The sequence below is a fragment of the Malurus melanocephalus genome, unplaced genomic scaffold (genome assembly GCF_030028575.1).
Source record: "Malurus melanocephalus ecotype Western Australia unplaced genomic scaffold, MMel_1.1 scaffold_79, whole genome shotgun sequence".
Taxonomy (NCBI): domain Eukaryota; kingdom Metazoa; phylum Chordata; class Aves; order Passeriformes; family Maluridae; genus Malurus; species Malurus melanocephalus.
Window position 1 is genome coordinate 2459787 of NW_026623311.1, and position 21107 is coordinate 2480893.

The 21107-nt window shown below is 39.7% G+C and overlaps 1 protein-coding gene across 3 annotated transcripts in view; it reads left to right on the forward strand.

Annotated features, from left to right (window-relative positions):
* AMPH (amphiphysin) overlaps window positions 1-21107 on the forward strand; it is a 124404-nt gene that overhangs the window by 61657 nt on the left and 41640 nt on the right. For all 3 annotated transcript variants that reach the window (XM_057367483.1, XM_057367484.1, XM_057367485.1), the window contains exons 2-4: window positions 3279-3359; window positions 13905-13959; window positions 20214-20308. In XM_057367483.1, coding sequence (XP_057223466.1) covers window positions 3279-3359; window positions 13905-13959; window positions 20214-20308 — 231 coding nt within the window. The remainder of the gene's footprint in view (window positions 1-3278; window positions 3360-13904; window positions 13960-20213; window positions 20309-21107) is intronic.

The window sequence follows — 21107 nt, forward strand, 5'->3', positions numbered from 1 at the left end:
TTTTTTTTTAGCACAAACACCCCTGCTCCTTCTGTGTTAGGGAGCCAGAGAGCAGCATAATCACTCTCCTCTTGTATGAAGGGGTTTTTACTGTTTACCCAAACATTTAAAGCTTGGCACACAGATTCTTCATCTGACCCAAATATGGGCCAATACAAAAAATCCGACTTGATTTTCTTCCCCCCCCAAACCAGCATACAGTAATTTATCATTTTAATGTTACTTTTCCCTTTGGTCTGAGGGTCATCAGCCCAATGTATGAGCTGCTGTCCCAACGGACTGTCGGGAGGGATGTCTGGGAGCTTCATTTGGGGCTTCCTTCCCATGGATGTAGAGGGCTTGCTTTCCCTCTGTCCCATCTTCCAGAGTGTCTTCAGCGGGGGAAATGAGTATCACACTCACAAGCACTATCCTTCCCGGTCGTGGTCTAATCCCACACAGGGGAATAGGGATTGCACCACCGCGGACGTCCCACACACACACAGACAGGCAAGCCGTCTCCRCGAACGAGCTAGYGAGCCTCGGCGCTCRCAGCCCCACCCCGCGGACGTCTCTCACACGCACACGAGCCACCTCTCCGCGGGCATGTGAGTCTGACYGTCTCACAGCCTCTCCGCGGGCGTCTCTCACACGCACACTTGTAGRGGCACCGGCCCTACCCGGCGTCTCAAAATTTAGACTTGTAGGGGCTCTAACCCTACCCGGTGTCTGGGAGTTTTGCGTGGGGCTCCCTTTCCACGGGTCCAGAGGCTGTGTGGAGGGCTTAGGGTTCCCCCGAGCCGCCTCTCCGTGAGCGGTTCCCCGTCGCCTGTCCAGGGGCCAGTCAATACAACTTCAACTCCCTTTACACACCTCTGAAACCCACCTCCCTCCAGACGGGGAATTTTAGAGAGGTCTCGTACAAACGGGGGGGTGAGCCTACCTCTCAGGGAACCCTTTACCCCAATGTACTCACGCGTCCTGGGAGTCGTCCGGAGTTTTGTGCACAAAAATGTTATGGAGGTMTAAAATCCCTTGACTAGTATCTGAATTTAGGTTCGTCGGGTAGGGGCGCTGGTGAAGTGCCCTCTCCGGGCCGTCAAATAAAGACGGGGCGTGCCTCCCTTTGAGGGACTCCACGAGAAGATCCCTATCCGAGACACGGCACCAAATTGTGATAAATTGATCCTCAAGAGCCAATCAGAGGTTAGAAGCCAATTAACAATTTATTAATTAAAACATTAACAAACAGAACAGATACTAACCAGATACTAGTCAAAAACAGCACTGGGTGGGCTAGGTGGGTGGCCTGCCGCACCTAGGACACCAGCTAGGTGGGTCGCCCCCACCAACACCTAGACACCGCGCGGCACGTAGCCTGAGCCCCCCTTTTTATACCCTCTCTGACGTGGTGTTTCTAGAAGTTTCCAGAGATCCTGATTGGTCTGCGTCGTGTCTGCGTTGTGCTGTTATTGGGGGGGGAAGGGGGGGGGGTCTTTTGCGATTGCCATGAAGACCATTGGTAGGCGGGGTTACGGGGAGGCAGGAGTCTTGTCTGCACATTCACAGTTCCCTTCCCCTCCCCCCTCAGATACATGAAGGTGTTACAAACTGTTTTAATAAAGCATGTGGCGATTTCATGAACCAACTTATCACACTATTACAGTTAACATGCTTCTTGCTTCAAATGTAGTTTGCATGTATTGCCATGGTGAGGAAGCTTACCTGGCAGCCACCTTTTTGAAAAGGAAATACTGGATTTGCAGAAAGCCCCCCTGGTGCAGATCTAAGCTGTGCCACAGTTGGGGGCAGATTGTTTGGCTCACTGGTGACAAGGAACAGTGTGAAGGCCTGTGATGATTCAAAACATTAAATGAAATTATTCCTCTGTAAAATCCTCTGTGTTACTTATTAATATTTTATGAMGAGGTTGATTATGAGATTGTATGAGGTTTTGGGGACTAGTTAGCTGTCTTAAAAGCAACCCAAAATGCCCACATATGCCAGAAAATGTACTGTGCAATTGGCAACAAAAGGATAGTCTATGYAATTTTTTACTCTTTGGTATCATTCTTCCCGTCTTTCTGCTGTAATTATGTCAAAACTTCCCTGATGTTTCACATGCCACGTCCACAGGTAGCATTGCCTCACCTGCATGATCATGACCTCCAGTTTCCAGTGCAGCAATGCTCACCACCCCTTTGTGCAGCCTGATTTTGTGCTTTCAGGCTGGCTGGGCTTGGGAGAGGAAAGTGGTCAGAGAAAGAACATGGTACTACTGGAGCTGTACATTCTTTTTTTTGAGAATAGGTGGTAATGTTTATATGTTAATTCATAGTATCTGTTAATTATTAGTGTTTCAGTTTTGTGGGGCTTCTGGGTTTCGTTTTGGTTTTGGCTTAGTTTAGTTGGTTTTGTTATTAACTGTGCAAATGGATAGTTTGGTCAATTTGTGCTGGGAGAGCAAACTGAACATCAATCTGTGAGATGGTTCATTCCCACATGCAAGTACTCTATAGATATTGGGGATTGCTTTACAAGCAGGGTGAAGCCTATCTGCAGCTATGTTTAAGTCTTCAGTACTATAATGAATGGATAGCAATGGGATTTAATAATAGAATGGATTTATTGTGGTTAAATACAGCGTAAAGTGTAGCTGTGTCAAATAACTTTTGAGACTGCTGATTGAATAGCCCTTACTGCTGTCTTGTTGTAGCATACTTATTATCTAGGGGATGACGATCCACTTATGAATTAATGAGGGGAGTAAAATGAATACCAAGTTTTAAATAAGCATCAGCCCCACAGTTCCCTATTTTCTATAACTTATGTTGAAAATCATGCAGATAAGAATAATGCTAATACTGTTTGATTTAATGAGAAGAGAAACCTAATCAGTTTTTTTTTTTTCTTTGAACTGGAGGACAACTTGTAACCAGCAAAATTCTCTCATGCTTCCTTTCTTTGAAACTATGGGATTGTTTTCTGAAAGAAAAGTTGGTTCATTAAAAAAAAAAAGAGCAACATTCTCCCAAGGACTCCATAATTGAAAGTATGTTTACACACACACACACACACACACACACACACAGAGTGACAGACATCATACTCCTGTTTTTACCCTTTTTTTTTATTTTGACAATAGTTTCTTGTGTGAACTTTGGAAACTGTAGTGTGCAAAATGCACCCAAAAGTTAAATGCTATTTATGCCTAACTGAAAGAACAGAAGTGTTGAAAGTAGCAATATTTTTGGTTGGTGTCATAAATATTAAAATATTCTTTTTTCCTTTCACTATAGGTACTTCAAAAACTAGGAAAAGCAGATGAAACTAAAGATGAACAGTTTGAAGAATATGTTCAAAATTTCAAACGGCAAGAGGTCAGTCACTTTTTCAGTTTCTTTTCTAACTGTGTCTTAAGAATGCAGTGTATTTAACTTGCTGATTTTGAAGACGGTATTGCAGGGGAACAGGTAAGATTTTTTTTCTGGTGGGTACAAGATTTTGTTCTGCTATTTTGAACAGACAAAATAGTTGCATTTCTGCATGCAGAGGGATAAAATTTCGGCTGAGAATAAAAGGATGTATTGTAGTTATATGTAACATCATCATGCTTGAACCACTTGAGATCAGTGACCCCACCTTTTCACCAGTAATTGAGAATGGAACCCAACCCCAACTAAATGCAGCTTATTGGTTGCCTTCTCACAAAAAGGAGGAGTTTTTCCTTGTTTTTGTTTTGTGGATTACTTTCATCAGTACTGTATAATAATACTGTTTTTATCAGAAGTGAGTAGATAGGTTCAGATATCTGAATAGTTTCAGATTGCACATGTGTTGTAAAGTTCCATGTGGGTGCCATGGTGTCCATGCTGGTGGAGCATAACTAGGGAGCAGTACTCAATTACTCTTAGTGTTATAAACACAACATAGGAACACAAAGGTGCTTGCTCCCAAGTGTTTATAATTTACTTTCAATGCAATCCTAAATTCTAACCCCAAGTACTTGGTGCTTTGCTGGACAGACTTTTTGGCTCTGAGGTGATGATTTGCAATTTAATATTTAGTACCCTTCTAGTACAAATTAATGCCTACCATGAGCTGTGGTAATACCACCAGGAAAATAGTCTTGTTTTGTAAGTATGAACTGACGTGTCTGTCAGCTTTCTGAGCTGCTATTTAGAGCTCCTACAGAAGGGCACTGGAGAATGAGAATGACTTCCACACACTTTACACTATGTAAAATTTGGCTTATGTCAGTGTTTGCAATTTCTGCTCTGAAACAGTCCTATTCTACCACATACACTTTTCTCCTTTCTGTGTAAATACGAACCCTGCGTTCTGACTGCTAGAATGCTTATTAACCCTTTTGCGTCTTATGGTCACTAAACCTTTATTTTCCTCTCTCAGTGTAGAAAAGAGGGAAATTTCAAGAGCTACTGAACTTAACTGTTCCAAAGGAAAAAATACCGGGAATTAAAAGATTCTGTTTCTCTGAGAAAGCTAGTTCCTTCCTTCTGGAGGTCAGGAAGATGGTGGAATTTAATAGGCCTGAAGAAGCTTTGAAATCCTGCAGTGATGTTATATTTTCCCTTTTCTTCCCTTTCCACTTTTCCAAGTCTTCTTGATTTGACTTCTTGATTATCCGATGTTGTTGCTAATCCTTTCTGTCTGTATCTGAGCTGTTTGCACAGCTAGTAACTGTGTTTCTAGTAACTGTGAGGGGTCTTTTTTGTGTCGGAGCACATGGAGCATTCACATGAAGAAACAAAATTTGTAGGACTTTTTCGTATAGTTCAAAATCTGAGACAAAAAGGGGAAGGAGGGAAAAATTGCTTTTAAGTAAAATGATGTCTCATCTATTGGGTTTTTTCCTGTCCTTTGCCAACAATTTTCTGTAATGGTGATTTTAAGCTGAATGTCTTGCTTAGGGCTAAGGAGGATCTTAACATTATTTTTATTTTCTCCTTCTAYTTATAGAAGCAATACTAAACAGTCAAGGACTCTGCAGGAACTGCATGAAGCTAAATCTAGATGCAAATGTGAGCTGGGATTGACCAGAGAGGGAATTGAGAAGGCAGACTGCAAAGGCAACTACTACTGCAAATGATGGGCATATGCAGATTAGGCTATATTCACTGACACACCAAATGAAAGACTGTATATTTACTGAGCTAGTCACACAAGATTACTGTGCTTTCAAGGAGCTCTGCTGTGCTCAATTTTTTAAGCACAAGGGAAAAAACGCTGCAAAAGCAGTGTTCCTGCCATGTTCACTAATAAGAAGCATATAAATAGCTTTTCTAAGTTTTATCTATGCTTTGATCTACAATTTATTATCATTGCAAAGGTATGAAGCATTATAATGGGCATCTGAATTATCACTCATACTGATTAATGCTGTGCAGAACTGCTGTCTTCCGTGAACTCAGGCAGCCATCTCTTCTTGGTTTATGTTCAGTCCTGCTTTCAAGTTTGTTCTGCAGCTCTAGAGGCTTTATCCCTGTCCCAAGGTTCACAAAACTGTTGATGTGGGCCGTTCAGAAGGCTTGCAAGCAGAACTACCCCTGATAGAGGTTGTCCCATCTTTTTCAGTTCCCTCCAGGATTATTTGTCTCTGTGGTGATCACTGACCTAACAAGGCCATGGCACGGRCAGTCTGAGAGGAGGTCTAAGATTTACTTTGTTTCTTGCAATTTCACTTAGCAATGATTTTCTGTTTCCTGGCCACCTCAAGTACCCACAGTTCATTCTGAGGAACACTGCCACTTCTGTTTTCTCTTCGCAAGTTCTTTGCTGCAGCTGGTGCTTATGTGCTCTGGGGATCCTGGTAAGGTGAAAGTTATGAAAATGGTCTATTTATCTTGTTTCCCTGCTTACTGAGCTTGCAACACTTGAGAGGTCAGCTGACCTTAAGTATAGAATGATATTTTTATTACTATTCTTCAAAGACACTAAATGAGGACTCTCACTTCAGCCCACTGAACAGAGAAAGGAAAAGAGCACAGTGTTCACCATCCAGGAAACAGAAAATTGAAAACCTGAAATTTTTGCCTAAATAGCAGATCAGATGGTGGGCAAACTCAGCAGAAGGCTATGTGTAAGGGAACGTGTAGCAGATATATCTGGAGGAAAAGGTCATTCCCCAGTCATCCCTTCCCATCTCTTTCTGAATACAGTTGAGTAAAAACCTCTTCTGGACTTGACAACTCAGAGCTGAATTACCCAGATGAATCACCATGGAGAAACTGAGTCATCCCATGTCCAGAGAGAAGAGACCACGGTTGCTTTGCAGAACCTCAGGACTTTCTCTATCAAAACCATTTAGCTGCTGCAGCTGATGCCAACAGTAAAAACATTTAGATTTTAACCAGTGAATACAGCTGTTTCTCATCTTCCACTTCAGTTGTAAACTGAAAATTACCACTTTAAATCAAAGCTTGTGGAACAAACAAAACATATAAACTTATATATGACAATATGATGCAGATTTTCATTGCATTGCAAGAAATTTCTTGAGATTTAAACATTCATCTCTGCAAAGCTACTTGTGAATATGCTCAGCCTCTTAATTGACTCTGAAGTTCAGAATGATGGGGAAGAAGAGAATTTCCACATAATTCTCTCAACTATGAATTTCTCATCAAAGGCCATGAGGATTTACATGAAATTTCATCTGTATTCTGTTTTTCAAGCAATTGCATCTTAAACAATCTTTTTTTTTACAGGAAGTACAGTAGCAATTACCTTTATCCCCATGTATATTTTAATGACTCACAGTCATTAAAAGWCACACTTTTATTGTTCTAAGAGCAATATTTTATTTCTTGTATATGCATATTTACCTCTCTTTATTTTTCTGCATGTAGTTATGAGACTTCTTTTACTTATMAGACTACAGTTAAAATATATTTTATTGCTTAAACCCATAAACATTATGTACTGTATATGTACACATAGGAGATACAACACTTGCTACTACAAAAGCAGCTTCCCATGGCATGTTATCAGAAGAAAAAGCAAAATGTCAAGTGCAGTTGTTGCTAGTTCATAGAATTAGGTGAAAATGAAGAGCCTTCTCTTACTGTTGTTGAGTGATCAGAACCTGCTTCTGTGGACTGTTTTACTCAATGTGCACCTCATACTAAGAGCTGCTCATTGGTTGTAATGGTTAGGGATCCTGAAAAGGCTTATCCTATCCAAATCTTCTTTGTCACAAGCATGCTCAGCTGCCTTAAAAGTTGCTTTGAGACAATTAACATTTGTTGACGTGCTCTTTTTTGCATCAGCTGTGACACAGATTTTTTAAAACCTCTTCATGAATTAAGATACCCAAGATGAGATTCACCACCTAGACATAGGCACCAGATGTGTCCCACAGTGTCCCACCTGGCCTCCAGATGTTACTGCAGATGGAGACATATGGTTTTGACCACTGTCCTGTATAAAACCTGCTGCCTTGAGTGACATCTCCAACTGCAACAGATGTGTTTGGGCAGCTGAACCCTGTGCTGTGCTTAGAGAGTGATCCAATACCAGATTGCAACACCTGAATGTGGATGTCTGTGTTTCCAGGAACTGAGTGTTCCCTGGTGCTTGTGCTGAACTGAGCAGCAGGGTCTAGAGAGCAAGGCAGAAGCAGATTCCCAGGGGCGTCTGTGGGCATTAATGTCTCTGTTCAGCCCTATCTGGGTCCCCTAATACTGCACATGGACACAGGAGTCCCATTTTAGCTCAGCCCCTGTCCTAAGTTACATCATGGATTCATTCCCATGCCTAGGGAACCCATGTTTCAGCTAACAGGAATAATGGCTAAGCCAAATAGGATAATGGGTAAGCCAAATACATGCTATGCAATGTACAAATGTACAGTATATTTTGGGATAATGGGAGGGATTTCTCTGCTAATTCCCATTCCATCCTGAAATGTGTGTTTAATTATTATCCTATGTCTTAAGGGCTATTTTTCCCAAGACAAGAAGAAATACAGTGTACAATTAAATCTCATCTCAACCTCATTAATTTTCAGTCAGGCAGGATACCCAAGAAGGTGAGGCCTTGTGTTTTATGCTACAAAATTATCTCTGCATGGACAGCCCAGATGCATTTCAACTGATTCCTCATTAAAAAAGAGAGAGACTGTCTGATGCAATGTTTTTCTTCTTTGATTCTGACCATTGATTGCTCCAAATCCAGAGTGCAAACCATTGTCGCACTTGCGAGTATTGATGGCCCCTTAAACATAAAGTATTATGCCTCTGCACCTTTAGAAACTGTACTAATTGTTTTCTCCCTAGTGCAGTTGAAAGTTCAAAGTTATTTGTGATTGTTTTTAAAGGAGACTGGTATATGTTCCTTCAGGACCCCTTTGGGATAGCTGACCATGGGGATAGTTGACATAGCCCAGCTCTGAGATTTAACACACGGCCTGGACATGAAGCAGATCACTACAAATAGTTCTGGACAGTTTTCTACCAGATCTGTTAATGCATAGCTTTTATACTTTATTCACGAATGTAGTTATAGGTATGCAGCTATAGGGGTAAACAGAGGCACAAGTAGATGTTCAGAAAGTCTAACTCAGCATCAAATGTGTATAGATTATTTCTAGCCATAGACTTGTAGATTCTTGCTTTCTTTTCAGATCCCAAACTTTCATTAAAACTGTTAATCTGGGCCTTTGAGGCCATGAGTATACTTGAAGGGTAGCAAACTAAGTGTGAAGGTAGAATGCTTAGGGARTGGGAGGTTTGGTTATGAGGCAAGGCTGGAATTTCGCTTAAGGTGAGTGCCACATATTTTCTGTTCAGTCCTCATTTGAAAGAGAAATCAATGTTTAGTAAAAGGGTTGGTTGAGTGTCTCTGCAGGCACAAAGCTTTCTCATCTGCCTACTCAGAGTCGCTACTAACATGAGTTAAAGCTCCCTGGTTCTTGSCTTTAGAGGTTTATTGGGTTCTTTTTATTACTCCAAACCATCCGAGAAGCCTGTTTCATTTGATGCAGTTTACTTAATCACTAGAACAACAAAATTGTTACTTTTGAGCCTTCTTATTGGCTGGGCCACAAATTTGGTGCACTCCTGGAAGATACGGTTATGACTGACACCTCTGTGTTTCCAGAGAAGGTTGCAAACCAAATTTTTTCAAGTAGTGCACTAGACAAGTATTTCAAAACTCAAATTTCTTAGAGCTTAGGAAGAGAAAAAAGAAATCTATTCCTTTAGGAAAAAGATTCCAAAATCTGGGAGACAATTCTAGGGACTGATAAGTGGTAAAATAGGGTACTCTCGTAAGCAGATAGATTTCTTATTGAATTACAGATTTGTCCAAGCGACCTCTTATTTTGTAAAGCTTCTCTTAATGTAATGTAATGTATTTTCATTCTTACTACAGAGTTCCCTAAAGATCTGCCAGTAAATAGTACCTWAAGTGTTTTTGAACAAAGGGACAGCACTGCTCAACACTGCAACAAGTAACAGCACTTTACAATAAAGAATGTCCTCCAGGATACAGAAAATGCTTTCTTTCCAGCTATTTCCCTGATGTCTCAGCAGTGGAATGACAAAATTCCAGTATTAGAGCTGAATTAATAATTGCCTTTTTTCTACTACTATTATTATTTTTTATTTTATTTATCATTATTACATTATTGTTATTATTATTTGTTATTTATTATCCTGTGCTCCAGGTTCAATATTTTCAATGCTCTTGCCTCTCACTAAATTGGAGTGATATATTTGGGTTTTGTATATCATTCATGCGCTGACTATCATGGAAGATTKTATTGTGTTTACATCCTGTATGTGACATGATAGAAAAATCAAACTCTTCTGTTCTGACTGGAAAACTGTAAATTAATGATTCCTGGCAAACAGGTCATTCAATTACAACTTTTATGGAGGCATGGTCGTCYTTCATTTCTGAGTAGTTGCAACATTTTCTTTATTTTTATCAGGAAGCAAAAGTGATAAGACAAAAACCATGGGTTTTTACAGTTTTCATCATTAAATCTTTTAGGTCTCATCAGCCTCACAGCCAACAGTGCTGTGGCTCTCTCCTTCTTAATTCCAGTGCTAAGATATATTTAAATGCTGTGAATTGAAAAGAAAACCAAAACTAAACATACTCAAGAAGCAGTAGTACTGAAAAGGCTTAATGCTGCTGTCAGTGTGCAAGGCCTGTGGCTGTAGATTGCTAGATCCTGAAACACTGAACCTCATGTGTCTTTACCAATTATATAATACYGACCATATAATGAGACCAGAGTGTAGAAAAGTGATGGGCTACATTGTTCAAAGCAACAAACTGTTGTTTGGGACATTGCTGTGAAGAGCTGTGTTGATTTTCCATAAGATGGATGTTGTTTTGGGTTGTTGGCATGCCTCCCTTGCTCTGCTGTAAAGTTAAGCAGGATTATGCAATAGATCAGGTGAGCTAAGAGCACTGATTTTTTGGTGCTGGAGTCTGCTAGAACATGCGTACTGTTATCAAACAAACTGATTGTGAGAAGTTTGTCATTGAGACTTTCTGCTGGAGTTTCTTACATACTATGAAACCAACTCGTTTTGCTGCCTTAAGTAGAACAAATGGAAGAAATTATGAAACTATAAAGAAAGCATCAGTGCTGTCTCAGGAAATCTCATTTCAGAGGAACACCACATTGGTGAAAGGACTTCTATCTTTTATTCTCCCTCAAGAAGCTGCATCTCATTTAACAAAATTCATTTCTTTCATGAAGACTCTTGGAGCAGTGGTTACAGAGCCACCAGATGTTTTAATTTGATAGACCAGAAAGTGGAAGGAGTGTATCAGTAAACACCTCAAACACTGAATATGTGACAATCTTTTAAAAACTACTTTTTAAAACCTGTTTGTAAACAGTTTGCAAGGTATGCGTAGTCAGCAATGCGGTATTTTCATCTGATGAATTTTAATTTGTCTGTTAAGTGACAAGAGTGTATCTGTCTTCATTAATAATGAGTTTACTTTAGAAAATGTGTAGACCATTTTGCAGAATTTACAGGGCTGAAAGCTTTTGATGCCAGTTTTTATTTGTGGTATTTTTGGAAGGGTCTAATTTTGTTGCCATTGAAATGGAGAGATTATCTCTCAAATTCAATGGGAGCTGGCTCTTGCTCATGGATTTTTCAATGTCCCATCACACAACAATTGATAATGAGGGAAAATTCTCTATCATGCTTAGATATTTCAGGGGGTTGTGGACTGTTAATGACCTAGACTGAGTGAGATGCATATTAAAGTTATCCTTTTGAATGAAGTGTCAGAACTCATAACAGCACATATGGCAAAATATTTACATCATGTTTTACTACTTTGACTTTTTCTCACACATTTTCCTGAGCAGCAATTGCTGATGACRCACAATGCTAACCGAGCACAACAGATCTGACAGTGATTTAGGGTAGTAGTTACAAAACTGCACAGCAGTATAGCTGTAAACATAATGTTTGATCAGTGTTTCCCTGACATTTGTGGGGTGCCGCCTAGTCCAAGTGACAAAATGTCATGTGTATGAGAAAAACTGGACATGAAATCAGATAAGGAGCCTCTCAGCCTTCCAACTGCAGTTTGCTGCTCCCAGAACATCAGAGATTCTTTAATAACTAAAWTTTTTTATTATATGGTCACCTGTTCAGCTGGACCATGATGAAGAACCTAGTTGCAGGATCTTGCATTTTTACCACACAAGCTCAGGCCAAAGAAGGTATGAAATGGAAAGATAACTTCCATGCCTTCATGTGACTTCTCATAGTACCAGGGTTCCTCCCAGGAGGAGACTGGCATGCATAAAAGGGGAACTTCCCTCTTGTTTCTTCCAAACGTTTGCTGATCCTCCTCTTCAGTCATGAGAACAAGAAATTTGCTTCTGGGTACAATCTTCTTTCCTCTGTTGAAGCATTGATCACATAATACTTTGGTCCATGGAAAGCCGGCAGCTTTTGTCATCTCCCTGCTTACCATTCAAGCACAGAATTAAGCTAGAAAGAAGACAGTTTCTCCTGTGTTGTGTAGCATGAAAAAAATTTGTTGTAATTATGCATTAGTACTTTTTGCTAAAAAGCACTAAGATGTACATGTAATATTTTCTTAAAGGACGCAACATCTAGCTACTACTCCAGAACTTTCTGCCGTTCTATTRGTAATTAAATCTGAGGTTTAATCCTCTGATACTCAACCTGTGCCTGTTTGGCCCTTGTTCTGATATGCAGCTTTGATTCCAAAGCAAGGTAAGAGGTTGCCTTTCTTTGGAGCATCAAATATGGCCCCAAACCATAGAAAGGTTGCTGGGCTGGCTGCTCCTTCACACTTGCTGTTACCTGGCAGCTCTTCAGATACCACCCTGGAGGGTCTGTTCCTGTGCTCAGAATTTAGTCAATAAATGGATGTGAGAGCTTCAGGTGACTTGTTTCAGATCAAATTAGTGTAAAAGCAAGTTTTTCTGTTTGTTGAATCYATAAAGTGAATTCAGTCTGCTTTCTAGGCCCACTCAGGCATTTTTACCTTCCAGATTATTTAATATTTCCAGCACTTTAAACAGTTGCTCTCTTCTTCTAGTGCACTGCAATTTGAAGGATGGGAATGGGGCAGAGGGGAGTGTGTGCTGTTACTGATCCCTTCCTAAAAGCCTACAGTTCCTTTCAGGAACCTATGAGAAGTGAGTTTGGTGGATGTAATCTGCATTGTAGTGCTGTACTGGTGAGACAGGTGTTTTTTCAGAACCAGAGTTTGGATTTAACATGGCTGCAGATAGATGGCTTTTAAGCATCAGATGGCCCCTATCAACCTGAATTTCTTTTGATCCTCTGTGTCTGAATGCTCTGAACATTGAAGTTGCTGATGGCAAATCTTTTGCTGACATCAGAAGTCCTTTGAACTAGGGGGAGTTACAGCAGCTCATACCTTCTGCCTTCTGAAGTATTCACTTTATTTACATTCACCCTTTAGATTCTGACTTTCACATGGAAAATAAGAGAAACTCCAAAGCAGTCAGTCATATTTTGCTGCTGATTTTTCCATATGGTGTAGCTGTATGTGAGAAAATGTGGCTGCAAGCTGGTATTCCTGTAGTTTCCAACTGCTTAAATAAATTAACTGGAAATTAATAAATGTGGGCTGTTTCAAAAATCTTCAGGCTATTGAAGGTGTCCTGGACAGCAACATTTTAGCAATAAAGTATATGTGTAGCACAAGCTTCTTTGCAAATCCTAGGARCTGTGAAGTCCAACTTGTGATACGGTCTGAGATAAAGTAACAAATACATTGTGTTTTCTCTGTTCTGAGTTTTTCAAGGGTTGTTGGYATAAGAGAAAGAAAAATAATTTTTATATACTTGCCAAATAAACAGTCGAGATTTCACAGTAGACTGCAAGATGCCCTAGTCAAGCAAAACAAAGCAACTAATATTATTGTATTTTAGTAGTTACTTGCAAAATGTTAAAATGTTAGAATACTTGGTAAGTTGTTTGCAAATACAATAAAAAACTTGTATAAGGGTATGAATTTTCTTCATGTCTACACTGGCCTTGTTTGAGTGGTTTCCAGTGGAGGTTCACTGTTTTTGATTATACTTATTTGTGTTTCAGATTAGGCCACAGGCCTGGCTGACTTGAACTCGACCTTGGCTGAAAAATATGTCTGTCTATTTTTGGGTGGAATTCTTCCCTGGACAGATGATTGATAAAATAAACACAGAAATTCTAGCCTAGAGACTACACTATGCCAAGCCTCTTTCACCAGGCCCCCATTTTATGTGAATCTGTGCATGCTTGCAACATGTGACACTATTAATCAGCTCCTGAAATTGCTTTTAGTTGTTTTTTGACATAGTGCACGCATGTTTCAAGGCATTAAACATAATTGACATGTTTTCACTGCCTTGCTTTTGTTTTTTTCTTCTTTTACAGGCCGAGGGTTCCAGACTCCAGAGAGAACTGAGAGGATATTTAGCAGCCATTAAAGGTGATTTTTRTGTTTTACATCACGCTTTCATAAAGCAAACTGTTTTGAAAAATTGAGACAAGTGTTCTTCTTTAAAGTAKACAAAGACAAATACAAGTAAAATTCTCTTGAACCTCAGGCTGGGGATTCTGTACCTTCGATGTCAATTCCTGTGTGTACAGTCTTGCATCCTCGCCTGTCCTTTGTGTGCATCCTCTGCTGCCCACATTGTCATACTGCATGCATTTTCAGCACCCACAAAGTCTATGCACCTTGTTATTTGTCTTTGCAAATGCTAGAATATGAAATACCTCATGCAAGGCAAGAGATTGAATGATTTCCACAACTGTAACATTTCCAGGTATAACTAATTGGATGACAAGATTCCTCCAAAACCACGGTCCCTGCAATAATGTGATTTCTCATCTATTTCTGAGTGCTTCATCCATTTTTTTTTAAGTTTAAAAGTCAAACATGATGTCTTTTGATACTACATTGAAAATCCAAGTAGCAGWTGCTCACTGGTTAGTGCTTAAATATCAGAGATAAGCAAAGAGCCATTTAAATCCTACTAGGCATTTGTAAATCCAGCACACTCAACAGAGCACTGTATGCAAAGTATTCTCTTTCTCATGCCACCTCTCTGGAGTAGTTGGAGGCTAAAGGGAAGGGGACAAGAGTTGGTGACTGATTGAAACAGTAGTTTCTTGAGATAATAATATATATGTGTATATATATCTCTAACCTGGCTCCAGTCCAGTAAGGAAAATTTTGCAAATTAGTRTCAACATCCCTGGAAATCACTGTCATTGTAATACTTCATCAGCTGTTCACAGGCAGGTAAGAAAGCTCTTTTTGATGGCAATTATAAAGTGGGAAGCAAAGCAGGAGCTTGATGTCTTTGACCATCTATTATTTTCTGGATGGGCTGCCCAAGGAAAATTCCATCCCAGACAAATCAAYGCAATGTCTTTTGTTCTCAGAGGGAATTATAGCATCTGTCTTTCAGGGGAAACCCATTGATTGCTAAGTTTTCACTGTTCCCCACACACATTGCCTGGTGGTTACTCAGAAGCAGCAGGATAATGCTGTTTGTTGGCCGGATGTCTTATATGTCACATAAGCTGACTGTTTACATGCTGCTTGATTTCCATATTGGTGACAATAGTGACAATACCATTCCTCTCTGTTTCATTTTCTTCCCCCATCTCTCTTCTTTTCCTAGTACTCTACACTCATGGTCCTTTTGCTCTTTTACTCTCTAACGGGCTGCTTTTTGCACCAAATTTGGTGTTTATCTTGGTGTAGAATTTTCCATTGTTTAAGTTTTGCCTTTTTAGCCATTCCGTTTAACATTTTTCTGTTGATGCAGCCTTTAAGTAATTTGGATTGACTTTCTTACTCAGAATGAAAAGTGCTTGCTAACATCTTATTATCTACATGTCTTAAAAACGATCCAGTCATAAGCACTCAGAAAAGCCTTAAAAATGTCAAAGTTAACAAGCCACCAATGGGCATCCTTGGTACATATATTAGTGCGTGTTGGTGCTGTGGAGTGAGCACACTACCCAAGACAGCACACAATACACAACTCTGGCTGAGGTTTCCTCAGAGATGACTTGGTCAGCAGTGCCAAAGACCTTTCCTGATTTGGAACGATGGAAGCACCTGCTACARTGTCTTTGTTGCAATTCTTTGAAGGATTACTATCATTGAGAGATTTTGGGGTATCTGTGCAWAAAGCATGGGAACTCCCATATTTAGGCACTTGAGTGGGATTTTTGCACCAAGGACATCAGAGGCACAGAGTCGTGCTGTCGTCAGGGGCTCATTTTGCTGAAAAAAAAGGTCGATCATATAATTACATATATTGGAATTATTGGAAAATAATGTACTTGACATCTTTGTACTCTTAGATGTATGAGAGAAGCAGTTCATTTTAAAGTGTTTTGGGATTTGAACTCCAGTAGTAAGTTTCATTTTTCTGCATGACTTCTGAGTGACTTGATATTGGAAGTAGGAAGTACAAATCCAGGCACGATTTCATAGAATCATAGAATGGTTTGGGTTAGAAGGGACCTTACAGATTATCTAGTTCAAATCCCCCTGCCATAGGCAGGGATAGCACTCACTGGACCAGATTGCTCAGAGCCCCATCCAGCCTTGCCCTGAACATTTCCAAGGATGGGACATCCACAACTTCTTTTGGCTACTCAGATAGTGTCTTGCTACTATCTGAGCAAAGAATTTCTTCCTAACATCTCATCTAAATCTCTCTTCTCTCAGTTCCAAACCATTCATTCCCTTTTGTCCTACCACTGTCTACCTGTGTAAAAAGTTGCTCTCTCTCTTTTTCATAAATTCCCATTAAATACTGTCAGGCCAAAAGGAGGTGTCCTCAGAGCCTGCTTATCCCCAGGCTGAACAATCTCTCAGCCTGTCTTTGTAGGAGAGGTTCTCCATTTCTCGGAACATCTTTGTGACCCTTGCTCTAACAGATCCATGTCGTTCTTGTGCTGAGGACTCCAGACGTGGACACAATACTCCAGGTGAGGATTTAAGCAAGGAACAGTCAATTGAGTCTTATTATGACCCTCTCCCCCTTCATTTAAATGTACTTGACAATTTGAGATTTAGTATCACACATTCTTTAACGAATTTTTGCCATATTCAGACTCCTTCTCTTGTTCATTGGTGCTTCTTAGTTCTTAGCTGGACCTTGATCTTTCTTATTGCTTATTCAAGAACTCAGAGGAACCATGCCATTAAGTTGCTGAACTTGTGAATGGCTTTTATGTGCCATTTTAGGTGACCTGCATGATAGTTTAATGTCTGCTGTGTATCGGTGGACTTTGTACAGATGGGACTGTGTAATATCCCCCATAGCTTTAGTCATCTCATGCCTCAGTCTTGTGTCTCCTCCAGCCTCCTTGGCAGTATGTGTCTGGGTTCTATACTTCATGGTTTATTTTTAAGCTTTTGAGAGAGCTGTAAGTGACTTGAATGGGCCAATTGTTATAGAAACCCTAAATCACTTACCCATTGTCTAGCCCAAGCACTTTGCAAGTACCAGTGCAATGGGGAAATATAAACCTGGATCTTCATGCAGGTGGCAAGGTGACACAAATACAAAGGAGCTCTGCATGAGGAAAAGAAAGCACCATACCCTCCAGGATGCTTAATGTAGTTATAAGGATTAACTTGTCTACAGGAAGAGGAGGAGATTTCTGAGGTCTGTAAGCAGTTCTGCTGCCTAGTTGTCAGCCTGTGGCTGACAGAACTGCACATATCTTCCAGATACAGAAATCTTAAAGTCAGCCATGTAATTTTTTAAAAGCCATAAAATTATTCATCTTTCTGCAAAAATTATTCATTAGTTATTAAATTATTGAACTATTTCAATGACAACTCTTAACAGATTACTAGCAATAACAAATACAACCCTTATGGCAGGGTGGGTMATTTTTCTGGAGAACCATATAAGTAGTTAAATATTAAGAGCCAGACCGAGACATCTGACCCCATCAGGAAAATGGAAATTTCTCCAGGATTGAGACTAGATTACCCTGCAGGGAAGTGAGGAGACCCTACAGAATATGAGTTCTACAGCCTTCATGCTGTTCCAGGTCTGTCTTATTCTCCATGGGAGCTTCAGTACATTGGAACTGTAATGGTAAATAGTCATCTTCCCTCTACTGTTTCTGGTGTGCTTAATGGGAATGTCTCTGCACTGCCACCCCTAGGATCCCTACCACATGGAGGCCTCTAGAATTTTTTGAGGGTTCCAGGGACAGGGATTCTTTCCCATARATACAGGAATCATTTAATCTGAGAAGCTCAGTCTTTGGCAACTGGATTATTTAGAAACGTATTTCCTAAGTGATTCAAATATTTTGGCACTTTTAGTTATCAAGTAAAGGACCCAATTACCAACAAGCAGTACTGAATGAAACAACTGATAATAAATATAAATTTCTAACTGTTCATCAGCAGTAAAAATTCTTTTCACATTTCTTAATATTTTAATGACTTGCTTTTAACAATTTATCTTTCTCAGTGGTAGCAGTTTAAAACCGCAGAGTCAGCCTGCAGTCTATGACTAAGATACTAACCCTCTTTAATTTAGTGCTGAATAATGCATAGAAGGTATCAGTGTGTAAGAAATAATTCCATGTGAAAACCAGTCAAATAAAAAAATCATTGCACATTGAAAGTTTATGCCCATATGCATGAAAAAGAATGGAAATTCACTGGATTGGTGATTTATCTCTTCACTTAATTGGGGTATTGCAGTAAACCTGGTATAAATGCTATTAGAGGGGCGTAGGATGGATGATCTTAGCCTGGAAACTTCAGATTTAAGCCCCTGACTGAAGAAGCCAAATACTTTACTGCCCACTTTCTTCACAGTGGATTTGACTGATATTTTTTACAGAAATGTGTGGAATGGAGGATTAGCTGATTCTCAGAAGTGAAAATAGGGTAAAAGTTGATGCAGTTTTGACATGACTCAAGCATGGCATATAAGGTGTGTTTTACTTATTTCCTTAAGCAGATATATTCCTGAGTCCTGTAGAAGTTAAAAAAGAAAGTCTAGGAAAAGGTGACAACATGGATTGTGACTGAGCTGAGTGCAAGCTGCAGGAGTGATTATCCAGCAGCTGTGTCAGCCTGCCTGCTGCAGGAACCTCCACCACAGGTTTATCATGCAGAGTGCTTAAGGACAGAAGCTCAGGTATCAGAAAGGATCAAATGTGAGCAGTGATGAGCAAACCCTCCTGGTCTGAGTGGAGAGAAGCAGCCTTCTTAAGCACAGAAATACTGTTGGTTTTGCTTTACCACTTGATTAATTTGCAGTGGCATTAAAGATTTTAAATGAGTCCTGCCCGGAAAGATACATGAAGATCATCTGTATTTTATTGTAATTTGGCATCTTCTAAGACGAAAAAAAGTCCCTTTTATTCAGGGAAACTCTTTCTTAGCTGTGGATATGTCATCCTAGGTATTAGGATGAAGGAGGAAAGGAAGAAATGCATCTTAATACTTGTGCTATCCTAATATTCTAAACTGAGCTCTGTCATTAAAAACCATCCCCACGACAATACCTAAAGAGATCAGATATTCTGTTTTGCCTCAGTACTGTTGATTTAAGAATGAAAGCTTGTATCCCCTAAACACAAGCATTTCCTTTGTACTTGTTTGCCATCATTACATTCTTTCTTTTGTACTCAAGGATTGAGAACAGGCATCACAGTACTCCCTGACTTTGTGGTATCTGTTTTCCTATCCTATTCATTGCATAGACCACCATTTTCATGTTGGGAAGTATACATTACTACATTTATTTTCCCATCATATTTCAAGCATGTGTTTTGGGAGTGTGTGGTGGAATAGCAACTGACTAGATGAAGTCTGCTCTTCTAGACATTCAAGTTTCAAATGAATTTTCATCTTCTACTCATGAACATTTTGTTGTCCAAAAAACAAAAATATTGATGTTATTACTAAATTCATTCACTAAGCAGTTAAATCTGAAAATCACACTTAGAGATATTTTCAAAATAGCACAGATGTGCTATAGAAAACAGATTTTAACTAGAGAAAAAAATGTGCTGTTTTTTTAAAAAAGATAAATGATAAGTAAAAATTCAAATATTCAGATTTTACAAATAAGTAGAAATAAAAGTTGTCATTTTAAAATTACTTATTCTGAACTCTCAGAAAGTTAGGTGAGATGAGTTTGGTTTCACTGGATTCAGGACCATATTCAGCATCTAATGGATTGGTTGCATCAAAATGCAAACCCCAGTACCTTCACTGTGTTTTTTTTATTCATTGGGGTCAGACTGGTCTCACTAAGATAGATTTGGGCTCTTTCTCATAATGTCACTGAAACTATTTTACATTTAAGCCAGCTCCTCTGTGTATTACAGAGTGATAACTATCAATAGTCCATATTCTTGTTCCACCTGTGGTAGCAAGAGCTCCAAAAGTGACTGATCAGTTTGGTTTAGCACTACCCTCTGCCGGCACCGCCCTATTGCAAGCATAAATAAGCGCTGGGCTCCACAAATTTCTAAACCTACAGGGTGACCATAAGAGAKTCTTCATGAAACCAGGTCCATTACAGCACTCTCCCCAAGTTCAGGTATCTCTTCTCTAAATTTGCCAGAGGGAATAGCGTAGTGTGTATATATGGATGAAAATAAAGATATTAAGCAACTATTTCTTGTCATTTGCTCTTGTATGCAAGTCCTCTTTCTGTCTAATTGCAGGGATGCAAGATGCCTCAAAGAAACTTACGGAGTCTCTTCATGAGGTGTATGAGCCAGACTGGTATGGACGTGAAGATGTGAAAATGATTGGAGAGGTAAGATGTACGGAAAGAGGGGAAAAAGTAATTTGACTGCAAATGGATTAATCTGAGATGTTGAGGAGAAGTGTGCTTCCAAAACTGACCTTCATCCTTTTTGTCATGTTGAATCCTGTTTTCTCAGCATGTAAAGTAGGGTCTTGTGAAATGCAGCTCATGCTGGCCAGATGCAGCCCTTGCAGTGTCTGTTGTATGAACTAATTGATGTAAACTCCCACTGAGATCAGCCTCAGTGGGAAAGAATTGGTCCTGATAGCATCTGACTGGCAAGTTTGTACAAAGTTATCTTACACACCATTTTACAGCCAGGATTCTCAATTCAAATGAATGTTTAAAATTATCAAACGTTCTTATCCTTTTGTGCTGTGTAACAACTGTTGAGTCAGTGTACAGATATCTTATGAGACACCTCTCTCTGAAAAGAAGATGGAATTTAAGGGCAAATTAGAGTTCAGGACATTATTCGTTTTTACCTTCCTCCAGTGATTAGAGAAAAATAGGTTTTTCTAGACAACGTAGCAGGAATTTGACTTGAGGTGCTGTGAACTGCCTTTTTAAACAGCCTCAGTTCTGGGGAATTCTGTCAGCAAATGTGCTGGTGGTGACAAGAAAGTGAAAATAGTTGTCAGTGAAGCTTTTGACCTAGCATTCAGTCTGCAAGGCCTCTGTGATAATATAGTTAACAGTAAACTGGAATATAGTGCATCTGTGGCTGCATTCTCCTACCCTTCCCTGCTGCAAAGTGTTTTGATTTTAAAAGCACCAACTTCCAAATAGCCTAATTTAAGATACATAT